General features: G+C 54.5%; 1 protein-coding gene across 1 annotated transcript; it reads left to right on the top strand.

Annotated features, from left to right (window-relative positions):
- Nucleotides 1-273: 273 nt before the first annotated feature.
- Nucleotides 274-17501, top strand: LOC104573439 (acyl-CoA dehydrogenase very long chain). Its single transcript, XM_088525590.1, has 18 exons — nt 274-342; nt 4966-5038; nt 5376-5440; nt 6054-6188; nt 6454-6598; nt 6974-7103; nt 7384-7506; nt 9006-9204; nt 10804-10908; nt 11034-11120; nt 11685-11747; nt 11901-12002; nt 13317-13414; nt 14050-14122; nt 15461-15533; nt 15697-15769; nt 16260-16335; nt 17346-17501. The coding sequence occupies exons 1-18, from the start codon at nt 274-276 to the stop codon at nt 17499-17501; spliced, it is 1845 nt and encodes a 614-aa protein (XP_088381716.1).
- Nucleotides 17502-19057: the final 1556 nt, after the last annotated feature.

Genomic DNA, 19057 nt, shown 5'->3' with positions numbered 1-19057 from the left:
CCATGGCCCAGGCTGTGCAGAGGTAGCACAGCTGCTGCCTGCTGTGTACTCACAAATGCCAAAGCCTCTTGTAGGCCCTGAAGTGAGTGGCCACAGGTTAACTCTTCATGCTTAGCACCAGGAATATGAGGGACCTGAGCTGTTTTGTGCTGGCTCTTCTGGGGCACTGATGAGTCCAAGGAATTTTGACTGAATTTTGACTGGGATGATAGTCCCATATTTAGGACAAGAACCAAGGAAGAGAGAGAGCAAGGGAGTTGCTCAGGTGTTCACATGGAGGCAAATCCATGGATTTGCTTGCTGATATCCTATCAGCAAAGGATCTTGAAGCTGATGTCCAAGGTGAGTGCTTAATTCTTCAGTCCAGCTCTTCTCTGTGAGGTTGCTTTGTACTGAAAAGTGCCAAGCACAAGATCCCTCCCTGACATGCTCTGTGAGGATGTTCCAGGGGTGAGAGGTGCAGACTGGTGTTGGAAGAGCAAGGGCCAAGTGTTTCTGCACAGTATAGGTGTTCATAAAAGCAAGTCTGCGAAGGAAAGTCCAGATGACTGAGCAGGTTCATTCCCATCTTGTATTTCCAGCAGCTCTTCAGCATTCAGGTCGAGGGAGGTGATCCTGCCCCTCTACTCAGCCCTGGTGAGGCCGCATCTGGAGTATTGTGTCCAGTTCTGGGCTCCACAGTACAAGAGGGATGTGGAGCTGCTGGAGAGAGTCCAGCGCAGGGCTACAAGGATGATCAGGGGCCTGGAACATCTGCCCTATGAGGAGAGGCTGAGGGAGCTGGGCCTGTTCAGCCTGGAGAAGAGAAGGCTGAGAGGGGATCTAATTCAGTGTCTATAAGTACCTCAAGGGAGGGAGTGCAGAGGACGGGGATGGTCTCTTGTCAGTGGTGGCCACTGATAGGACTAGAGGAAATGGCCGGAAACTGAAACATCAAAAATTCCACAGGAACTTAAGGAAAAATTTCTTAACAGTGAGGGTGACAGAGCACTGGAACAGGCTGCCCAGAGAGGTTGTAGAGTCTCCTTCTCTGGAGATCTTCAAAACCCGCTTGGATGCAGTCCTGTGCCACGTGCTCTAGGTGTCCCTGCGTATGCAGGGGGGTTGGACTAGATGATCTCTAGAGGTCCCTTCCAACCCTAAGCATTCTATGATTCTATGATTCTGTGAAAACGGGGTTTTGATTCTGTGGGGCTCCAGGAGAGAGGTGGGGGAGAGCCCTATGCAAGAGCAGATGAGCTTTTATATATATATATATATATAAAATATATATATATATATATATTATTCCTTTTATGCCCTGGCTTCAATTTGGTTATTTTATATTTTCCTATTAAAAAAAAATGGTTACTTTCCTGTTAAGGCTTTAATAGCTGAATGGTAGGCTAAAAAGATTGTGAGAGCTTAACTCATGTTTGTCTTTCTGAAGAAATGGCTGTAAACAAAGCAGTCATTTCAAAAATCTGCTGTATGCATGAGGAAGAACTGAAGTGTGGAAAAGGTTTGACTCACTGGAGATCCCATAGTGCTTCTTGAAAATCCTGTTATCCAGAGGCTTCCAGGGTAATCTGTCTCCTGCTCTTTCAGCTGAACATTCAGCTTCTGCAATGCTGTGGTATTGAACCATAAAAAGAAAAAGCAAGGTTTATGCCAAGAATTGCTTCCTTCAGATCATGGCACTCCTAGGTCTTTTGACCTCATTACACGCTCATTAATTTGTGTGACCTCAGGTCAGGAGGTGTCTGTGGAAAGTGGCCCTCCGTTTGCTGCAGAGTTTGCTGTGGTTCAGCCGCACACAGCTCTGGGGGTTGTCTGCGTGCTGCAAATAGCTGCGGCTTCCTTCTGTCCTCATAGGTCCCAATGTGTCCCTACCTCGTGGCGTTTGTGTTCTTCATTTAGTCTCAACATGAAAAACACCACTGACTGCAAATGGAGGGGGAATTTAGAAGGCAAAATACTTGTTGCAGGTGAAAGGAGATGGTCTGTGAAAGCAAAAGGCTAAGCTGCAGAGGAAGTGGTTCATGTCAGGCAGGTGGTGTATGTAGAAACAGGAAGACAGACATTGCTATGGAGATGTCTCCTTGATGGTCTTGCATGTATTTACCTGTACAATGAACTGCACAGTGAGGATGGTTGCTCCTTCCTCTGGGCTTTGAAAGATTTTGCCACTGTCATGCATGGCAGAAATCTTAGGACTGCTGCTCTCTTGAAGCTGAAGAGCTTCAGCAGTTGCAAAGCTGGTCAGTAAGTTTACTATGCCGAATAGGAATGTGTAATATATTGGGAAATGCTGCTGTACAGGGGAAAATCAGCATTTGGAGAAGTGTTTCTCTTAGATAATGCTGCTGGTCCGAATATTTCCATACGCTTCTAAGCAATGGCCAAAGATATCAAAGAGAAATATCAGCATTATCAATTGGGGAGAAAAAATGTGTTAAACATGTCAAATGGTGATTGGAAAAGCTGTTCTAAAAATCTTGTAGAAAACCACTGCTGAGGCTCTGCCTTGTACAAGAGGTGCTGGCCTGGCAGCCCTACGGGAGCGGAAGGAAGCGGGTGCCTTGGGGAGCCTTCTGCTCTGCGGGCAGCGCTGCCAGGGCGGCCTCGTCCCAGGTGAGCCCGCCCGCCCGGGGACCCAGCTCTGCCCATCCCGGGCACCTTGAAACATGAGTCTCATTTGACATCTTAGAAGCTGGAAGACTTTGGAAATACAGGATGGTTTTACCTCTCCAGCTTGGAGATCCTGACCTGAACAGCATGGTGTTGTGTAAATAGATATCCTTCTGGCTGCTGTTTTGCAACAACAAAGCTGAGAAGTGCACTAGAAACAAACCCGAACCAACACCAGCAACTTTCTCAGCTAGCAAGCAGGCACTGCAAATCGAAAAGAGCTGCAAATAGCATGAAAATTTGTGACTGAGCCAGCTCTACCTTGAGGGTTTGGCCTGGAGCCAGATGCAGCCGGTTTGTTCTCAGCAGTGCTGGAAAAGCCACAGGGGTGCAGACATTTTGTCATCTTCCCCAGTCATTTGTTCAGGAAGGTAAGAACTGTGTTTTCACCTGTAAACAGTGATGTGAAATAAGTTTTGCCCTGTCAGCAGTGTCTTGGGAGGCATAAGGCTGCTGTACAGGCTTGTATGCAGGTCTCCTCCGTGCTCCCATCCGTGTGCAGTTCCTTCTCTTGCAGTGTCTTAATAAGAATGAACTGACTCTTCAAATCATTATTCAGATGTAGAGATGGACATGCAGTAACCTGTGAGCACTCCACCTGCTGCAGGAACGCGTGCAGGGGGCAGGCCAGCGAGGTTGGCTGTGTTCCCTGGGAACATGGAAGTGCTTCTCCAGGAGCTTCCCGCCAGCCCGCAGCACTGCTTACGGGACACTTAGGTTGTGTGGGTTTGTCTTTTGTTGATGAGCAAAAGTGAGTCCAGGAAAGGTCAATAGATTTAGGCATTAGCAAGTGACACCAGTCATGCTTGAGTGCCCGTTACTGGGTGTCTTGAAGATGAATCTCTCGAGCCTGGGTTGTCTGTGCTGCTTGCAAGGAGCTGGGCAGGCTGCAGGCTGGCCTGGGTGTCCAACACAGCCGCTTCCTTGCTCTCTTCCAGCTTTGTTCTCTCCTTCCAGCACCCTTGGCTTCCACCAGTGCCACCTGGGGCTGGCAATAATGTGGCCGGTGGCATCACAGTGCGTGGGTGGCTCCACAGGGTTCCAGCACCTTCCGCCAGCAGCGCTGCCGGCAGTTCCGCGGCCTCTAGCGTGAGCGGCCCTCCAACACTCCGGCTGCTCTTTGTGCTGTGGGTTGTTAACTTGCCAGAGTGTGGTTGTCTACGTATGCTGGAAGGTGCTGAAGGAGCAGGTCAAGGAGAGGTGGGCCCAGGGAAGACGGGGAGGAGCTGTGCGTGGTTCTGGGGAGCGCAGCGTGATCTCGCTGTGGGCTCGCACATGGGCTTTCTGACTGCTATTGCCCTCCCCTCCCCACCAGGGATGTGACCTGAGCGCTGCCTCTGAGGCAAAATGCTCCACCTGATCAGGTTGCAGTTGCACCTGGGCTGCAGAGGGCAACTCTGGGCACGGTGCGCCGTGCAGACAGCGAGCAGGTACTGTAACCACACGTGTGGTAAGCGGCCGGGCGGTCGTTCCCTTCCTCAGGGTGGTTTGCCTCCCAACACTGAGTGCACGCAGCAGCGGGGCTCTGCTCGCTCTGTGCCCTTGCAATGTGCAGTATGGCCTTTCTCTGTCCTCAGTAAAGAAGCGGCTGGTGTGTTCATCACATATGGCCTGGGCAGGATTCTGCTCGTCTCTTCTCTGATCACACAGATCATGATCCCTAGCGCAGGAGCCCCTGCTGCTAGGCAGGCTCCAGCCCCAAGGAACGGACCCTCCAGCGCAGGACGGGCAGTCCTGGTGGCTGACACGGCTCCTGGGAAGGTCCCTCACGCTAGTCACCGTGGCCTTCTCTCCGCAGGCTGCCGTGTGCTGCAGCATCCCTGAGGGCAGGATATTCCAGCCACGTGGAGGTGGTAAGTCAGGCACCGGTGTCTGTCTGTCTGCAGGAAAGCCCCAGGGAGCAGCGGCAGGGCTGTCGCATGTGCCGTGTCTGGCGGAGAGGACTCTGCCTCTTGAGCTGTGTCCAGAGGCTCCTGGCGTGTCCTTGGCGCCCGACACGCTGGGAGCAGGGTGTTGTCAGAGCAGCTGACGGGCAATTCTGGGAACAGGAGGGGGCAGCTGGGGACACGTGGAACTTTTCCATGGGGACAGCAGGCAGCCGCATCCTCGCTATGCCGCTGCCTCGCCACGTGCTGCTGGAGTGGGGCTGCCAGCCAGGGCTCTGCAGCTGCTCCCCAGCAGGACTCCCCACGCTGTCACGCGCCCCGAGTCTCCTGCGCTGCTGGCTCCTGGCTTCAGGCGTCCCCTGTGCCAGGGCAGGCCTTTGCCATGGCCTTATCACCACCTCTTTTCTAGGAATCCACCTCGTTTGTCAGAAATATCTTCAATGGGCAGCTCGTACCGACCAACGTTTTCCCTTTCCCCTCAGGTGGGTCATACTCAAGCATTCGTTGCTGGTGCTGCTGTGTGTCACTGACGTAAACGGCTGTGCAGCGGGCCGGGAGTGGGCCTGGTGTTTGGTTGTGGGTGCATGTCCGGGGAGCCCGCGCACTGCTGAGGAGAGCAGCTGCCCTCTAGGAAATGGGTGAGACGATGCAACGGCTCCTGGCAGCGGCCCCTGAGGTAGCAGCCAAGGCGTAATGCAGCTCTCGCCGTGCTGCTGACTCACCATCGAGCACATGTTCTCCCCCCGCTTAGCAGAGTCAAGTGCTGGATAAGGTAACGAGGCTAAAGGATACCTTGCTAATGAGGCCATTCTCCTTCAGCTCTTACAGAGGAGGAAACACAGTCCCTGCAAACCTTGCTGCATCCCTGCACTCGCTTCTTTGAGGTCAGTAGCATCCTCTGTCTCTGCAGGGATCTGGAAATATCCTGATGCTCAGACACACCTGCACATGTACATGTGCCCATATGTGCACAGTTATGTGCGCACAAATATCTACCTGCACATGTGCAGGCAGACATGTTCACACAGACATGTGCACAGCTGCACCTATTGCATATCTGTGAATGGCAGTGTGCACGTGAGCACACCTACATGCAAATATGCATACACCTGCGTGCCCTCGTGTACCTGAGCATGTGTGCTTGTGCATATTCTTACATGCACAAATTCCCATGCAATTCTACGTGTATGTGCACACACACACACACATATAAGCGCTTCCTTACTGTTGTCCCAGATAACCATAGCACTAGTTTGAGCCTGTCCTGACATGATTTGAGACACTGTGGAGTCCCTGTGGCCTGTAGCAGTGGAGGGCTTTGTATAAGTTGTCTCCTGAGCCAGAAGGGAACACAAGAAGGGGGGACTTGTGAAGGGAGGACACACATGCCCTGTGACACTCGGGCTTTCTCCTGCAGCCCCTCATTGCTACAGGCTGCAGTGTCCAGGTGCTGCTGCTGGTATCAGGCCCTTGCTTATCCTCTCTGGTTCCTTGAAGGAGGTGAACAATCCTGCTGCAAATGAGAAGCTGGAGTCCATTGAGGAGGCTACCTTGGCAGGGCTGAAAGACCTGGGAGCCTTTGGGCTGCAGGTGCCTGTGGAGCTGGGGGGCACTGGACTGAAGAACAGCCAGGTAAGGAGCCTGCTGGCCAGGGCCCTGTGCAGTTGGGGCTGTATTCTCAGTGTAGAGGGGACAGCAGGTAAGTTACAGGACTCTGATGGCAGCAGTGGGTCCAGGTCTGCAGCCTAGGAGTTGGGGGCACCTTTTCCCTGATGCCACAGCATCACACTGCTGCTGCCCCGACCCTCCTGCTGCCCGCAGGCGGGCAAGGGCTGCTGTTGGGGCATACAGGGGCACCACACGGCACGTCTGGAGCAGGCTGCGCCCTCTCCTGCAGTACGCACGCGTAGTGGAGGTGGTGGGACTGCACGACCTCGGCGTGGCCATCAGCCTCGGTGCGCACCAGTCGATCGGCTTCAAGGGCATTCTGCTCTTTGGGACCCCGGAGCAGAAGGAGAAGTACCTGCCCCAGCTCGCCTCTGGTAGGACACACGCTGGGCCCCGGGGGTTGTTCCTTGCAGGGGGCTGCCAGGCAGGGCCTTGCAGCCAACAAGCTGGGCTCGCATCTCCCGCTGGTGCCGATGTGCCCGGCATCCTCAGCGGAGCTGTCGCTGCAGGAGCTGTAGGCGACATGGGCGTGCAGCGTGGTCAGGCCCCCTGACAAACGCCCACCGAGGGGCCCGTGGTGCTGTGCTGGCTGGGTGCTGCGCTGCCGCCCCTGTCCCCAGTCCTGCCACACACACGTGCTCGTTGCTGGGTGCCTGCTGTGCCAGCAGCCGCAGCGCGGCCCCAGCGCCGGGCCCAGGGCACGCGGGGCGCCAGCCTGCGCCCAGCACGCTGCTCTCTGCCCACCGCAGGGGAGACCGTAGCTGCCTTCTGCCTGACGGAGCCCACCAGCGGCTCGGACGCGGCCTCCATCCGCACCGTGGCCGACCTCAGCCCCTGTGGCAGGTTCTACACCCTCAATGGAGAGAAGATCTGGATCAGGTGAGGCCTGGGACAGGCATGTCCTGGTCCTCAGCTAAGGGTCCTACCCCAGAGCTTAGGTCGGATAGTGTCTGCTTCTGTAAGGCCAGTTTGGTGGGCTCTTGTCAGCTATAGAGAGGCTGGTTGTTTTTATTGCTGTTATCCCTCGTAAAACAACCTTGAATGATGCACAAGCAGGCCACAGAATCACAAAATCTATGGAAAAAAGAGAACCAATGCAATGATATGTAGGCTGCACAGAGAAGATGTTCCCTGCTTTGCTGTCTGCTTTGTGTTGCAGTAACGGGGGGATAGCTGAGATCTTCACTGTGTTTGCCAAGACACCGATAAAAGTGGAAACAGGTGAAATGAAAGAAAGAATTTCTGCTTTCATTGTGGAGCGAGCGTTTGGGGGAGTAACCAGGTAAGAGCTGGTCTGTGTCGACAGCATGATGTAAAGACCTCTGTCAAGGACCGAGGTCCAGCAGCTCTGATCCTGTCAGTGACACTGGCTTGCTAAATGTCCTGAGCAAATCACTCTGCCTGTGCCAAGCTCCTGTACTAGCCAAGGCACCTCTGTCACTATTCTGTCCATGCTGGAAAGTTTTTTTTTTTTTTTTTTTTTTTTTTTTTAAAGCCAATCATAAGCATCACAACCCAGTGCTGTTTGGCTCATTTTGTTCTTGTAACTGCTGTCAGGATAAGCTGCTAGATCTTTGCGTTTCCATAGGCTGAAAGATTGTTTTGTGGTAGAACAAAAAATAGCATCAGTGTCTAGCCGTCCCTGTGAAGGCTGCTAAAGATGACTTATAAAGTTCTCTGAACTTCTATAGCCTTGGGGAGGGAGATGCCAACCTTACGGGGAGCCATTAACACTGCCAGTTGCTTTCACCCTGGCTGCACTGAAGTTAACCATCACTCAGCAAGCACATGCCCTGTGACCTGGACCTGTGGCATGTGGGAAGCTCCGCATTGTCCTTTGCTGCATACCATAGGGCTGTCCTGACAGAGCGATCCTGCTTTCAGGGGTTGCTGATGGTACTTGTCACTTTGGAGGGTGAAATGCTGTGTAAGAAGCTGTTTTCTTGGTGAGACTTTAACTAGAGTTACTATGGCAATCGGTCAGCAGACTGCCAGCACCTCATGCCCTTGCATTTCTTGCCTGATTTCTGGCTGCTCAGAGGTGCTCAACCGTTCTGTGCCCAGTAAAACACGTTCCCTTGCTGCTCTTAATGACATTTAACCCCAACCCTTGCACGCTGCAGCTGTTTGCTCCAAGAAGCATGACTAAAAAGGGAGGAAATAAGGATAGGGAATGTCCCTTGCTAAGGCCACGCCGCTCCATCACTGACTGTAGGGAGGAGAGTGGCCGTCGCAGCGTCCCGCTGGAGACACCCAGTGGGTGTTTGGAGTAGGCCCGTGCTGCTTCGCTCCCGATGCCGGGCCGGGCAGTAGCTCTCCCCTTGCGCGTGGGCACCCCTGGCAGCTGTGTGCTCATCCTGGCAGGTGTCCAGGCCCTGCGCCCGGCACCTGCGGGGAGCAGAGCCCCTTCGTTCCCCCTCACCTCATGGAGCACAAGATGCCTCCTCCCACTTGCCCACTGCCACCCTGCCTGTGCACAGCGGATGGGCAAGTTACTGGGAGGTGAAGGAGGCTCTTGTCCCCCCTGCCCCATGCTCCCACATCTGGATGTGCCTTGAGGCAGCCTCCAAGGCCAGGTGAGTTAAGTTGTGCTGAGCAACTGCAAATATCCTTCCCACTCCCTCTCATCCCTACTGAGGGCCTCCATATACCTGTGCAAATGCTGAAATGGTACATTCAAAAAGCCATGCACAAAATGTACGCGTTTGTTTTGTGGCCTTCCAGAGCCTTCCTCCCTCTACCTTCAGTCCTATTCTGTGTGCTTCCGTTCTGTTTTGGTAGTGGCCCTCCAGAGAAGAAGATGGGGATCAAGTGCTCCAATACAGCTCAGGTTCACTTTGATAATGTGAAAGTGCCTGCAGAAAATCTGCTAGGGGGCCTTGGGAAAGGCTTCAAGGTGGCAATGAACATCCTGAATAACGGCCGTTTTGGGATGGTATCTGCCCTGGCCGGGACCATGCGAGGAGTGATCGTCAAAGCCGTGAGTTACTCCCGTTTGAAGGTTGGATAGCGCAGCGGCCTGGCTCCGTGCTGCATGGTGGCCTAGAGGCATGTGGCTGTGCCATCAGGTGGGACGGTGGTCTGCCAGTCCCATTGGTTTCCTTGGGGTCAGCACTGGTGCGGAGATGCTGCTGGCAGCTGCTTTTACTCATGTGGGGATTTATTGCCAGGCCCTGTACGCCCACAGGAAGCGTTTCTCCATCCTCCTCTCCCTCTGCTGCTTTCAGCCTCTGCCCTAAGCCCCAGCCTCTTGCACCTTCTACATCTTTTCTTGTTGCACATCTTTATTGACAAGTGAGGCCCTAAGACTGTGTCTGTGCTCTATAAAACTCTTCTTAACCTGGTTTTCACTACTATGGCGCTTTTCCACGCTCACATGTGAACTGCCTGGTTCCTTCAAGCTTTGGGGACAGCTGTGGCTACCTGCAGGTGCTATCAGGAGCAGGAATATGGCTTGCGAGTACTGCAGGAGGTGGATATGGAAGCTTGGCACATTCTGGTCCTGCCCCTGCTTCTGGCAGGCTCTCCCTGCCTGCAGGCGCTGGTGGGGACCAGGATCTCCCGTCTGCTCTGTCTGCACATGGGCACTTGGAGACTCCAAATCAGGCCCAGGCTCCCACCCTGAGGAAGTTCCCATGACACTGTTGAAACTGCTCTATTCCATGGGTAACAAATATTGTGCAAGAGTAATTATGGCTGGGCATGCATGGCATGACAGTCACAAATGTGTTTGCAGAAACATTTAAGCTAGTAGAATAAAGCATCTATTGTCTCACCCCAAGCCTCTTTGCCCTGAAATAGATGCCTGGCTAATATCCCTAGAGAGTGAAGCATAGATAAAAGCATCTTTAACACTGTCTAAACCAGTATTTCTGACAAATCTCTTAACTTGTTTGATTCAAACTCACATGAATGGTATCTCTGTGCCATCTCAGAGTGTAACTATGCATTGAAACAAAGTCAGAGCATTGACTACTGAATTTGTTATTTATTTCTTGTTTAATGTAAACTCCACTCTAGAAAACACTCAGGCCTGTGTTTCAGTGCGAGGCATGTGCACTCCAACTCGGTAGCCTCAGTGCAGCTATTCATGGGCACAGCCAAACACATCTGCCTGTGTCCTTATGGTCTTCAGGCCGTGTTGAGCCATGTGATTTGGTCCTTCAGAACAGAGAGGCTTAAAATTCTCCCTCACATATGGTGTGTGGTTAGGGGGTTCAGCGGTGGCAGCTGGAAGTGATGGGCTGTCCTAATGGAAGAGTCTGTCAGGGCATTCCCAGCCTCAGTTTAACTTGCTACCTTGGAACCTCACACCTGATCCACTCCAAAATGCCACCTTAGGTGACCTGAACCAAAAGACAGAACTCTGGGAGTTCTGTCAGAAATCGGAAAAACCAACAAGGTGGGATTTTGCAGGCTCCAGGAGGGAAAGACCAGGTTGCTTCCAAGCCCTGTTCAGGTGGAAATATAGGGACAGCTCTGCAGCTGCTTCCTGATAAAATTCCATTTTCAGTGAGCCCCGTGTCTCCTCCTCCTCCTTTCTCCCTCACTGCGGTAACGCGCTCTTGTGTAACGCCAGGCAGACCATGCCGCTAACCGCACACAGTTTGGAGACAAGATTAGCAACTACGGGGCCATTCAGGAGAAGATTGCCCGGATGGCCATGCTGCACTACGTCACGGAGGTGAGAAGTGCTTCAACCCCCGGCTTAGTGGAGGCCCGTCCTGCTGTGCTCTGCACGGCCGTGCCTTCACTAGGCACGCAAGCCTTGTCCTGGGGGGCATGGCCTGACCAGCAGCTCCTCCGCAGTCCATGGCCTATGTGCTGAGTGCCAACATGGACATGAAGGTGCCCGACTACAAGCTGGAAGCTGCCATCAGCAAGATTTTTGCTTCAGTGAGTGTTTTCAATGACAACACGTCACATCTCTGCTGACAGGGCCTGAGCACTGCCTTCTGCTGCCGTCCCTTGTTGGGGAGGGACAAGCTCCAGGGTTTGGCAGTGGCTATTTGTCCCTGGGAAGGGTCCTGTTGTAGGTTCAGCATCTCTTCTTGCTGGGGGTCTGTGAGTGTGTGAGGTCTGCAGGGTCCCTGTGTTGGAGGTGTGATGGTGAAGGCCGGGGCAGCTCCCTCCTTGACCAGTTGCCTTACTGCTCCCTGCGTGAGGCCCTGGGATGTCCCGCAGCCCAGGCTGCCAGCCCTGCTTCCCTTGGCGCTGATGACTGTGGCACGGCTCGGGTGGAAATGCAGCCAGAGGCCCTCCTGGCTGTCCCAGGATGACTGCCTGCTGCTAGTAACCCAGTACTAGCCCAGCTTGCCTCACACCTTTGCCTAGCAATACCGTAGGCAGCTGAGGTGCAAAGACGGGGAGCAAGAGCAGAGCCTTTGGGGTGAAGGCTCCCAGTGGCTGCATTCAAGTGGGATATGTTCCCATGTTGCTCCCTGGTGTTTTTATCTCTAGGAAGCAGCCTGGCATGTCACGGATGAGGTCATCCAGGTCCTCGGAGGAATGGGATACATGCAGGTAAAGGAAGGTGGGCTGGCAGCCAGGCAGGGGAGAGCGAAGGGCACCAGGTGAAGCTCCATGGTCAGCAGTGCCTGGTGCTCTGTGTCCCTGCCTTGCCATGAGCCGGGCAGCAGCAGATCCTGCTTGGCTGCAACATCCCCCTTGTTGCAGGAGGCAGGCATTGAGAAGATCATGAGGGACTTGAGGATTTTCCGCATCTTTGAGGGCACCAACGACATCCTCCGGCTGTTTGTGGCATTGACAGGCGTCCAGGTGAGGACCCAAAGTGGTCTCTGAGGAGGGGCTTTTCCCTCCTGAAAGGCTGCAGGGCCTCCAGCTGTGGGAGGACAGGTGAGCGCTCCGGGCCTCGCTGTGGCGGGCGCTTGCAGCGTGGCCAGGAGTCCATGGGTGCCCCAAGCCAGCTGGGCGGGCAGGGCTGCGGGTCTGCTCAAGTACAGACCCCGGGGCTGGCAGGAAGCAGTGTCCTGCTGCAGTCCCCACCACCCTGGCAGCTGGGGCAGGGCCTGAAGGGTGTCCCCAAGGCCATTCATGCAGCCCCTCTGAGGAAGATTAGACACTCCGGGGGCTGAAGTGCCACCCTCAGATCTCCATAGAGAGTCACACTTCCCAGCTCATGCATGAAGGGGCCTGAGCCTACTCCCTTGTGCAGCCGTGCTGAGGAGGAGGAGTGAGGACTAGGGGGGTATCGAGGGTCTGAAGCCACATCTGGACTTGGTGTCTTGTGACTGAGATGATTTCAGTAACTTGAAGACCATCTCTGGACTGCTCACGCAGCAGGATTTGGGAACAGGACCCAAGTCACTTCACCAGCCATCTCACATGTCAGTGCTCTTCTCCATTTCCCTGTGCTCAGCTCACAGACTGTGCTCAGCATTAAGTGCTGTATAAAAGCCCAGGATTATTATCAGCAAGCTGATCCTCACCTGTGTCTTTGTAGTGTCAAGCCCTGACAGTGCTACAACATAGTGATGCTTGTTGCCCACAGAAGCAGAAAAGTGCTACGTGAATTTGCTGTGCTCGTGTACAGGCCAGGCTCTACCACATCTGCACAGCAGCACACGGATGGGCAGGCCTGGTCCCATGGGCAGGTTGGAATACCAGCTCTGACCTCTGCTGCCCTTCCTTTTTTTCCTTGGCTTCTGGATCCCAGATCATCAGTGTGAAAGCAAAAAACTTTGCAAGGGTTTTGGTGAATATGAATTATTCCTTTTGCACAGGGGACAATAGCCTAATCTGTGATGTAATTTTTCCCTCGTTTCTTAATGCAATTAATTATTTTCTTTTTCAGCGAGTCAAGCTGTTGTTACAAGCACATTATAAATACCTATCATGGAGAATGTAGGTTGCATATAGGTCATAGCAAATATGATACAACAGTGTAACTGCCCTAATGCACTCCTGCACTAAATAGGTTTTAAATAGTCTTACTTGGCCATCCAGTTGGCAGACCTGGTAATGCTGTGAGCTGATCATTGCGCCTCCTCCAGGGGAACAGGAAGCCTCTGTGCAGTAGGAGCAGCCAGTTTGCTGAGTGAGGATCTTTAAAGCATTTGCAATGTGTTTCAGTATGCTGGAAGCTGCTTAAAGAACCTGCAGAAGCGCCTCATGAGCCCGCTCGGGAACGTGCGTGCTGTCCTCCGAGAAGTGGGGTGGAGAGCGAAGCGGTAAGTGGCGCCGAGGCCCTGCTGTCCCTGTGGGCCTGGCTTGGCTGGGAGCACAGAAATAGCACCAGGAGGGGAGAGTAGCTGTGTGGGAGCAGAGCTGGAGCTCCTGGACGCGCAGTGCCAGAGGGAGCTGCTCTGCCGGGGCGGCAGCCTCGGGAGCACGCGGGCTGCGGGCGCTCAGCCTTGGGAGCGGGTGTTGGAGCACAGCACCCGCCCTGCACGCGCTGGGTAGGGCTGCTGCTGCCTTGGCACTGCTGCCTTGGCACCGCTGCCAGCAGGAGCGAGGGGAGGCTGCTCACACGCGTGCTGTGCTCGGAACCCGCTGTGCCCTGTGTGGCAACAGGGCAGCAACTTGGAAAAGAAAGTTTGGCTTTTGTAGCATAAGGCTGACCTTGGTGCGGGACCCTTCTGGGGTGTACTGGAGAGCCAGGATGAAGTTCAGAGTCTGAACTCGAGTTTTTACAGTGAACGTGTCCACAGGGCCAAAACACTCTGAGGCCAAAGTGTTGTTTCTGGTGCAGATGTGCCTTTGCAGTGTAGTTCTCTCATCAGAGACTTGTTTTGCTCTCCGTTCTGCACCTGTTTGTCTTTTTTTTTTTTTTTCTCCCCTCTCTATTTCATTTTTCTGTTTTCAGAAAAGTAGGGATCTCTTCTGGCTTCTCTCTCCAGGGACTTGTTCATTCAGACCTCAACAGCAGTGCAGTCCAGGTAGGAGAGTCTTCCTCAGAGCCGAGCCAGAACTGCTGTGCTTCCTGCACTGCAGGGCTCATCCCTTGAATAATAATATATTTTTTTTTAGTTTTACAAATTCTTAAATCTTTCTCTTTAGTTTCCTGCATTTTGAATATATAATTGGATATTTTCCAGGGTAGAGAGCTACTTACTAATTGTATATATATGAATCATCTGCACACCTGCACATCTTTTGTGCATTTGCCTTGGACTGAGTTCCCACATCCCACAGGCCATTTCATGCTTCCAGGGTTTGTTTATTTCCTTGGGTGTCACAACTGTAATTTTACACCATTTTGCATGAACAGGTCTCAAAGCACTTTCTGCCACTCCTAGAAACAGAGGAAAATTCCCCCCTTCCCTCCCTTTCTCTGGCTCTTCTACAAGTTCAATTTTGTTCTTCTGCTCTCTCTTTGGAAGGAAATGGGGTTTTGTGCAGATCCTACAAGCTGCAGCTTGTATGTGGAAACAAGCTGCTTGTGCTGTTGTGCTCGAGACCCTCGGTGCTGCCAGGGCTGAGCAACTCTGTCCTTGGACTTTCTCTTGGCAGGACCCCCAGGCTCAGGGGCATCTTTCTCTGGGACCTGTCCTGACACAGAGACGAATCATCCAAGACGCTCTTTGCATGGGCAGCTTTTCCTGGTGCTTGCTTTAAACTTGAATCCCCAGGCTCAGGAGCTGCTCTGCTCTGAAACCAAGGGCTCCTCCTCCCCATTACTACCTAGGGGACAAGCAGGGTGGTCTGTGATATCTGCATATCTCGTGTATCTCCTGAAAATATTTGGGCAAAAAAAGGCAACAAGGAGCGACTACGTTACACTCTGGGCAAATTTGCTTACAAAGCCCCCTGAGCTAGCTGTTGTGGTTAGGAAACCTGCCAGGTGTAACCACTACAGGGATCTTGCCCACGTGTCAAAGTTGGAGAGTCAGTGCCCTAATCTGGCCAAACGGTTGTCCGGGGATGAAAGCAGCCTTGGGGCTGGACGGGGAGCCCTGGGCAGCTGCAGCCCGGGGGCTGGATGTGCTGCCCTGTTCCACAGGCAGAGGCTGTGCCCAGAGCACTGGCCTATCTGCGCTGCCTCGGGGCCAGAGGAGAGTTTGGGCAGTTTTGAGGCTACTCTAGGTGTGACGTCAAGGTCTGGACCTGATCTCATCCCTAGGCTGAGATCAAGGCTGCCTGCGGCTGCCCTCCTGCCCTGTGTGAGCTGTTAGGGCCAGGGTGCAGCCTCTCATGGGCTGCTGGACACCCTCCCTGCGGCCCTGTCACAGCTTTCACAGGTCGCTGCCTCTCTCTCTTCCCTTCTCTTCCCACAGCTCACGATGGCTGTGGACCTGCTGGGGGAAGCCGTGGAGAGCCTCCTGCTGACGCTGGGTGCCAGGCTCCCAGGTGGGTGCTCCTCTGTGGCCGTTGAAGCACCAGCTCTGAGGGCTCTGCCCCGCGGGCACCACGAGGGTGCTGCCAGCTCCCGCGATGGCCGGCGCAGGGGCGATGGCAGAGCCCGCGCCCAGGAGCGCTCTCGCCACCCACTCACTGCAGCCTCTCTTCCCAGATAAGCAGTTCCACCTGAAGCGCGTGGCCGATGCCGCCATAGATATGTATGCCATGGCCGTGGTGCTCTCCAGGTGCGCAAGGGCAATGGGAGGGAAGGTATTTTGAGGAAGGAGGACCTCCCTGCCAGGCTGCTGCCTTGGTGGTCTCAAGCCAGAAGAGCTTCTGGGCCCTTCGGCCGTTGGAGGCTTCTCCTGGCCCAGCCAGGAGCCCCTGGGTGCTGCCACATGTCGTCTGTGGCAGGACTGGGGTTGGGATGTTGCAGGGTGCAGTGGGATGAGGCAGCACTTCCCCTGGAGAGCAGCTCCTAGCCTGGCCCAGGCAGCTACAGCTCCTCTTCTACGCTGGTCCCAGCAGCAGGCTTCATGGTGTCTTGGGATGGCTGTGGGAGGACTCATTTTTGCCCTAAGAGGTGGATGTGGATGGCACATAGGTGCTTGGATAGAGTGGCACTGCTTTGTCCCAGTGCTCTGCTGGTAGGATTTCATCTGCAGCTCCAGCCTTTTTCTAGCTAGGGAGTTTTCTTTGCTAGCAGCCCTCAGTGCAGTCACCTCCTCTCCTCAGGGCCAGCCGAGCCTTAACTCTGAAGCTGGTGTCTGCCGAACATGAGAAGCTGCTGTGCCGGACGTGGTGCCAGGAGGTGGGCATGGGGACAAGAGAGTTGGGTTGCTTCATTTGCTTTGGCCTGTTACATATTCCATACGTGCCTTGTAGATGGTGCTGCCTTGTTCCACCATACCATTGCACTACTGCAGCCTCCATGTGCTGTGCAAGTACCCTCTGCTCTTGCATTGCAGCTGCCTCATCATCCAGAAAACACGCAGGATGCTTCATTCTTGCATGAAATGTTCACAGCGTGTTTAATGTCCCCCCCTTGCCCCAGTTCTCCCCTGGCTCTCCTCCTTCCTGTGCTACCACTCCTGTTCCAGCTTCCTGCCCTTTGATGTGGCTCCGCTCCTTTGCTCTAGGGTAGGAACTGCTTAGCAGATGGAGCTGAATTCTCCCCACCCCACGATTAGGTGCAATTGTAAGGGTCAGGCCTTGCTCGGGAGTGCTCGGGGCAGCCTGACTCGCACGCACCGTCCTGGGTCTGGCTAATGAGAGGCAGGATGTTGAGCAGAGCCCTGGTCTGTGCTGAGGCTGGGCTAGGGCAACAGGCAGGAGAGTTTTCTCCCCTCTAATCTGTGAGCAGCAGAAGCGTCGGTACTGCCCGTCGCCGTCACACAGAGCCCAGAAATGTGCCCCTGGAGAGGGAGTAACCAGCCGTCGCTTGGGAGCAGGTCTTGGGAGCGAGCTCGGCTGTCAGCTCTGGCCCTGCGCCTTAGCAGGGCTCCGGGCTCCCTCAGACCCTGCTGTGGAAGCAGCGCTGTCCCTGGGGCACCCCTCCAAGTGGTACTAGCGGTAGGATGGGCACAACGTGTCAGCAAGAGCGCGGGGAGAGCCTGGGGGTCACGCTGGCAGCAGCCAGGCTGTGGTGCAGAGGCTGCCCTGTGGCGTGGAGGCCGCACTGTCTGCACAGGCAGATTTTAGGTGCCAGCACCGAAGGCTGAGCCCTGCCACCTGCCTTGGGTCCTCCTTAGCTGAGTGCACGAGGACAGGGGGCGGTGGTTACATAACTAACGGGTAGCAACGTGTCTGTGCCCAATGCAGGCGTACGAGCGAGTGAAGGCAAATCTGCGAGCCGTGAAGTCGTCCACGTGGAATCAGTCCTGCAGTAACATGAAGCTCATATCGCATGCGGTGGTGCAGAACAAGGGGGTCTACACCACCCATCCCCTCGACATCTGCAGGGATCCTCCCTTGTAGGCAGAACCCCTGTGACTCCTACCGGGCCCTAATAAATTGCTTTTAGTTTGTTCCCGCTGGGGTTGGTGCTAGCTGGGCAGCTACAGCAAAGCGCACCCCACGGGCCATCCCCCGTCCCCACTGTTGCAGTGGACCGGGGGTGTCAGCTCTTGCTCTGCTCCCAGTGGAGCAAAGAGCGGTTGCCTGTTCAAAGGGCAGATGCTGCTGCTGCCCCAGGAGAGCTCTGGGTGCAGAGGGGTGAGGGGGATGCGCGCAGGGCCGCCTTCACGAGCTGGCGTGCGTGCACACAGGTGAATACTGTCCTAGGTTAAGTTTGGCTGTCCTGCAATGCTTCCTCTCCTGGTGCTTCTCCAGTACAGACACGGCCGAGGTCAGGAGGAAAACTGAGCTCTCTGGACTGCTACATGGTGGCAGGGGGTCTTGGCAGTGGGTGATACGAGGCCATTTGTACAGCTCGGGTCAGAGCTGGGTCAGGAGTTCTGATTTCTAACATATTTCTATCTTAAGAGGTTCAGATGAATGTGAGGCTTCACAGAGCTCCTGCAGCCTCCTCTGATGCTGATGTGGGCAGCCACTCTACGGCTGGGTTCTTCAGGCTTGATGGGTGCAAACACGGTGGCAGCCTGCCTGCCCCCATCGCCCTGTGCGGGCTGGCACCAGCGCCCCAGCGGGATGCAGGGCCCAGCGAGGCATGGGGGGCTCCCCAGGCTCCTCGCCCCTGGCTGCTGCTGCTGGGTGGGCTGCGTGAGCAGGAGTGGCTGTGGGGCTTGTAGCATTGTCCCCAGGACCCAACGAGGGCTCTGCAAGAGAGGCAGGACTGGAGCCGTCCGGGGCTCTCAGAGGGCACCTGCACAGCTGGGGGCTCGGGCCATGGTTGTGCACGTACAAGGAGGCTGTGGGGTGCAGCATGTAAAAGCATGGAAAGAGCGAAAGCCTGAACCGAGATTAGATTAAAAGAAAATGTAATTAAACACACAGAGCATCCTCTCTGTTACTCAAATCTCTTTGCATAACTTAATCGGGCAGGCTCTTTCCACAGGTGAGTGCACAGCTGTCACATTCATTTGCTGGGCACCTGTTGAAAGAGCTGTCAGGTCAGCTCAGCATTAATTGCACATTAATTGCATCTTTCACGTGTAATGGGATTTAAAAATCTATAAGAAAAAGTGCCAAAAGTTCTTGCTGCTCCTAAGCCAAGCTGGTGATGCCGCCTGCTATTTAACGCTCCCGTGTGCTCTAGCTGCTGCAGTGGGGTGAATGTGCACTGAGGAAACCCCATGCAGGTGCTGCTGGCCATCGTTGTAACTACTCCAAATGCCACCTAAAAACCAAATCACATCCCTGCTTTGAGTTCATTCCATCCATGCCCGTTCTAGTCAGGAGGGGACAAGCCCACGTGTCACTGGGGGTGTCCTGTGCCCCAGCAGGACCCTCACGACCATGGAGCCGCCTGGTGCTGCCTGGTGATGCTGTCGGTGCCCAGAAGTCCTGCACTGTGTCCCGAAGGCCGCCCAGCTGCCCGGGTGGCATCGGAGCCGACTGGCCCTGTGCCACAG

Source organism: Tinamus guttatus, unplaced genomic scaffold (assembly GCF_059628265.1).
Source record: "Tinamus guttatus ecotype Peru unplaced genomic scaffold, ASM5962826v1 Tinamus_guttatus_pri_ptg000227l, whole genome shotgun sequence".
Taxonomy (NCBI): Eukaryota; Metazoa; Chordata; class Aves; order Tinamiformes; family Tinamidae; genus Tinamus; species Tinamus guttatus.
The sequence above is the reverse complement of the archived record's forward strand: the minus strand, read 5'-3'. Positions and strand labels throughout refer to the sequence as shown.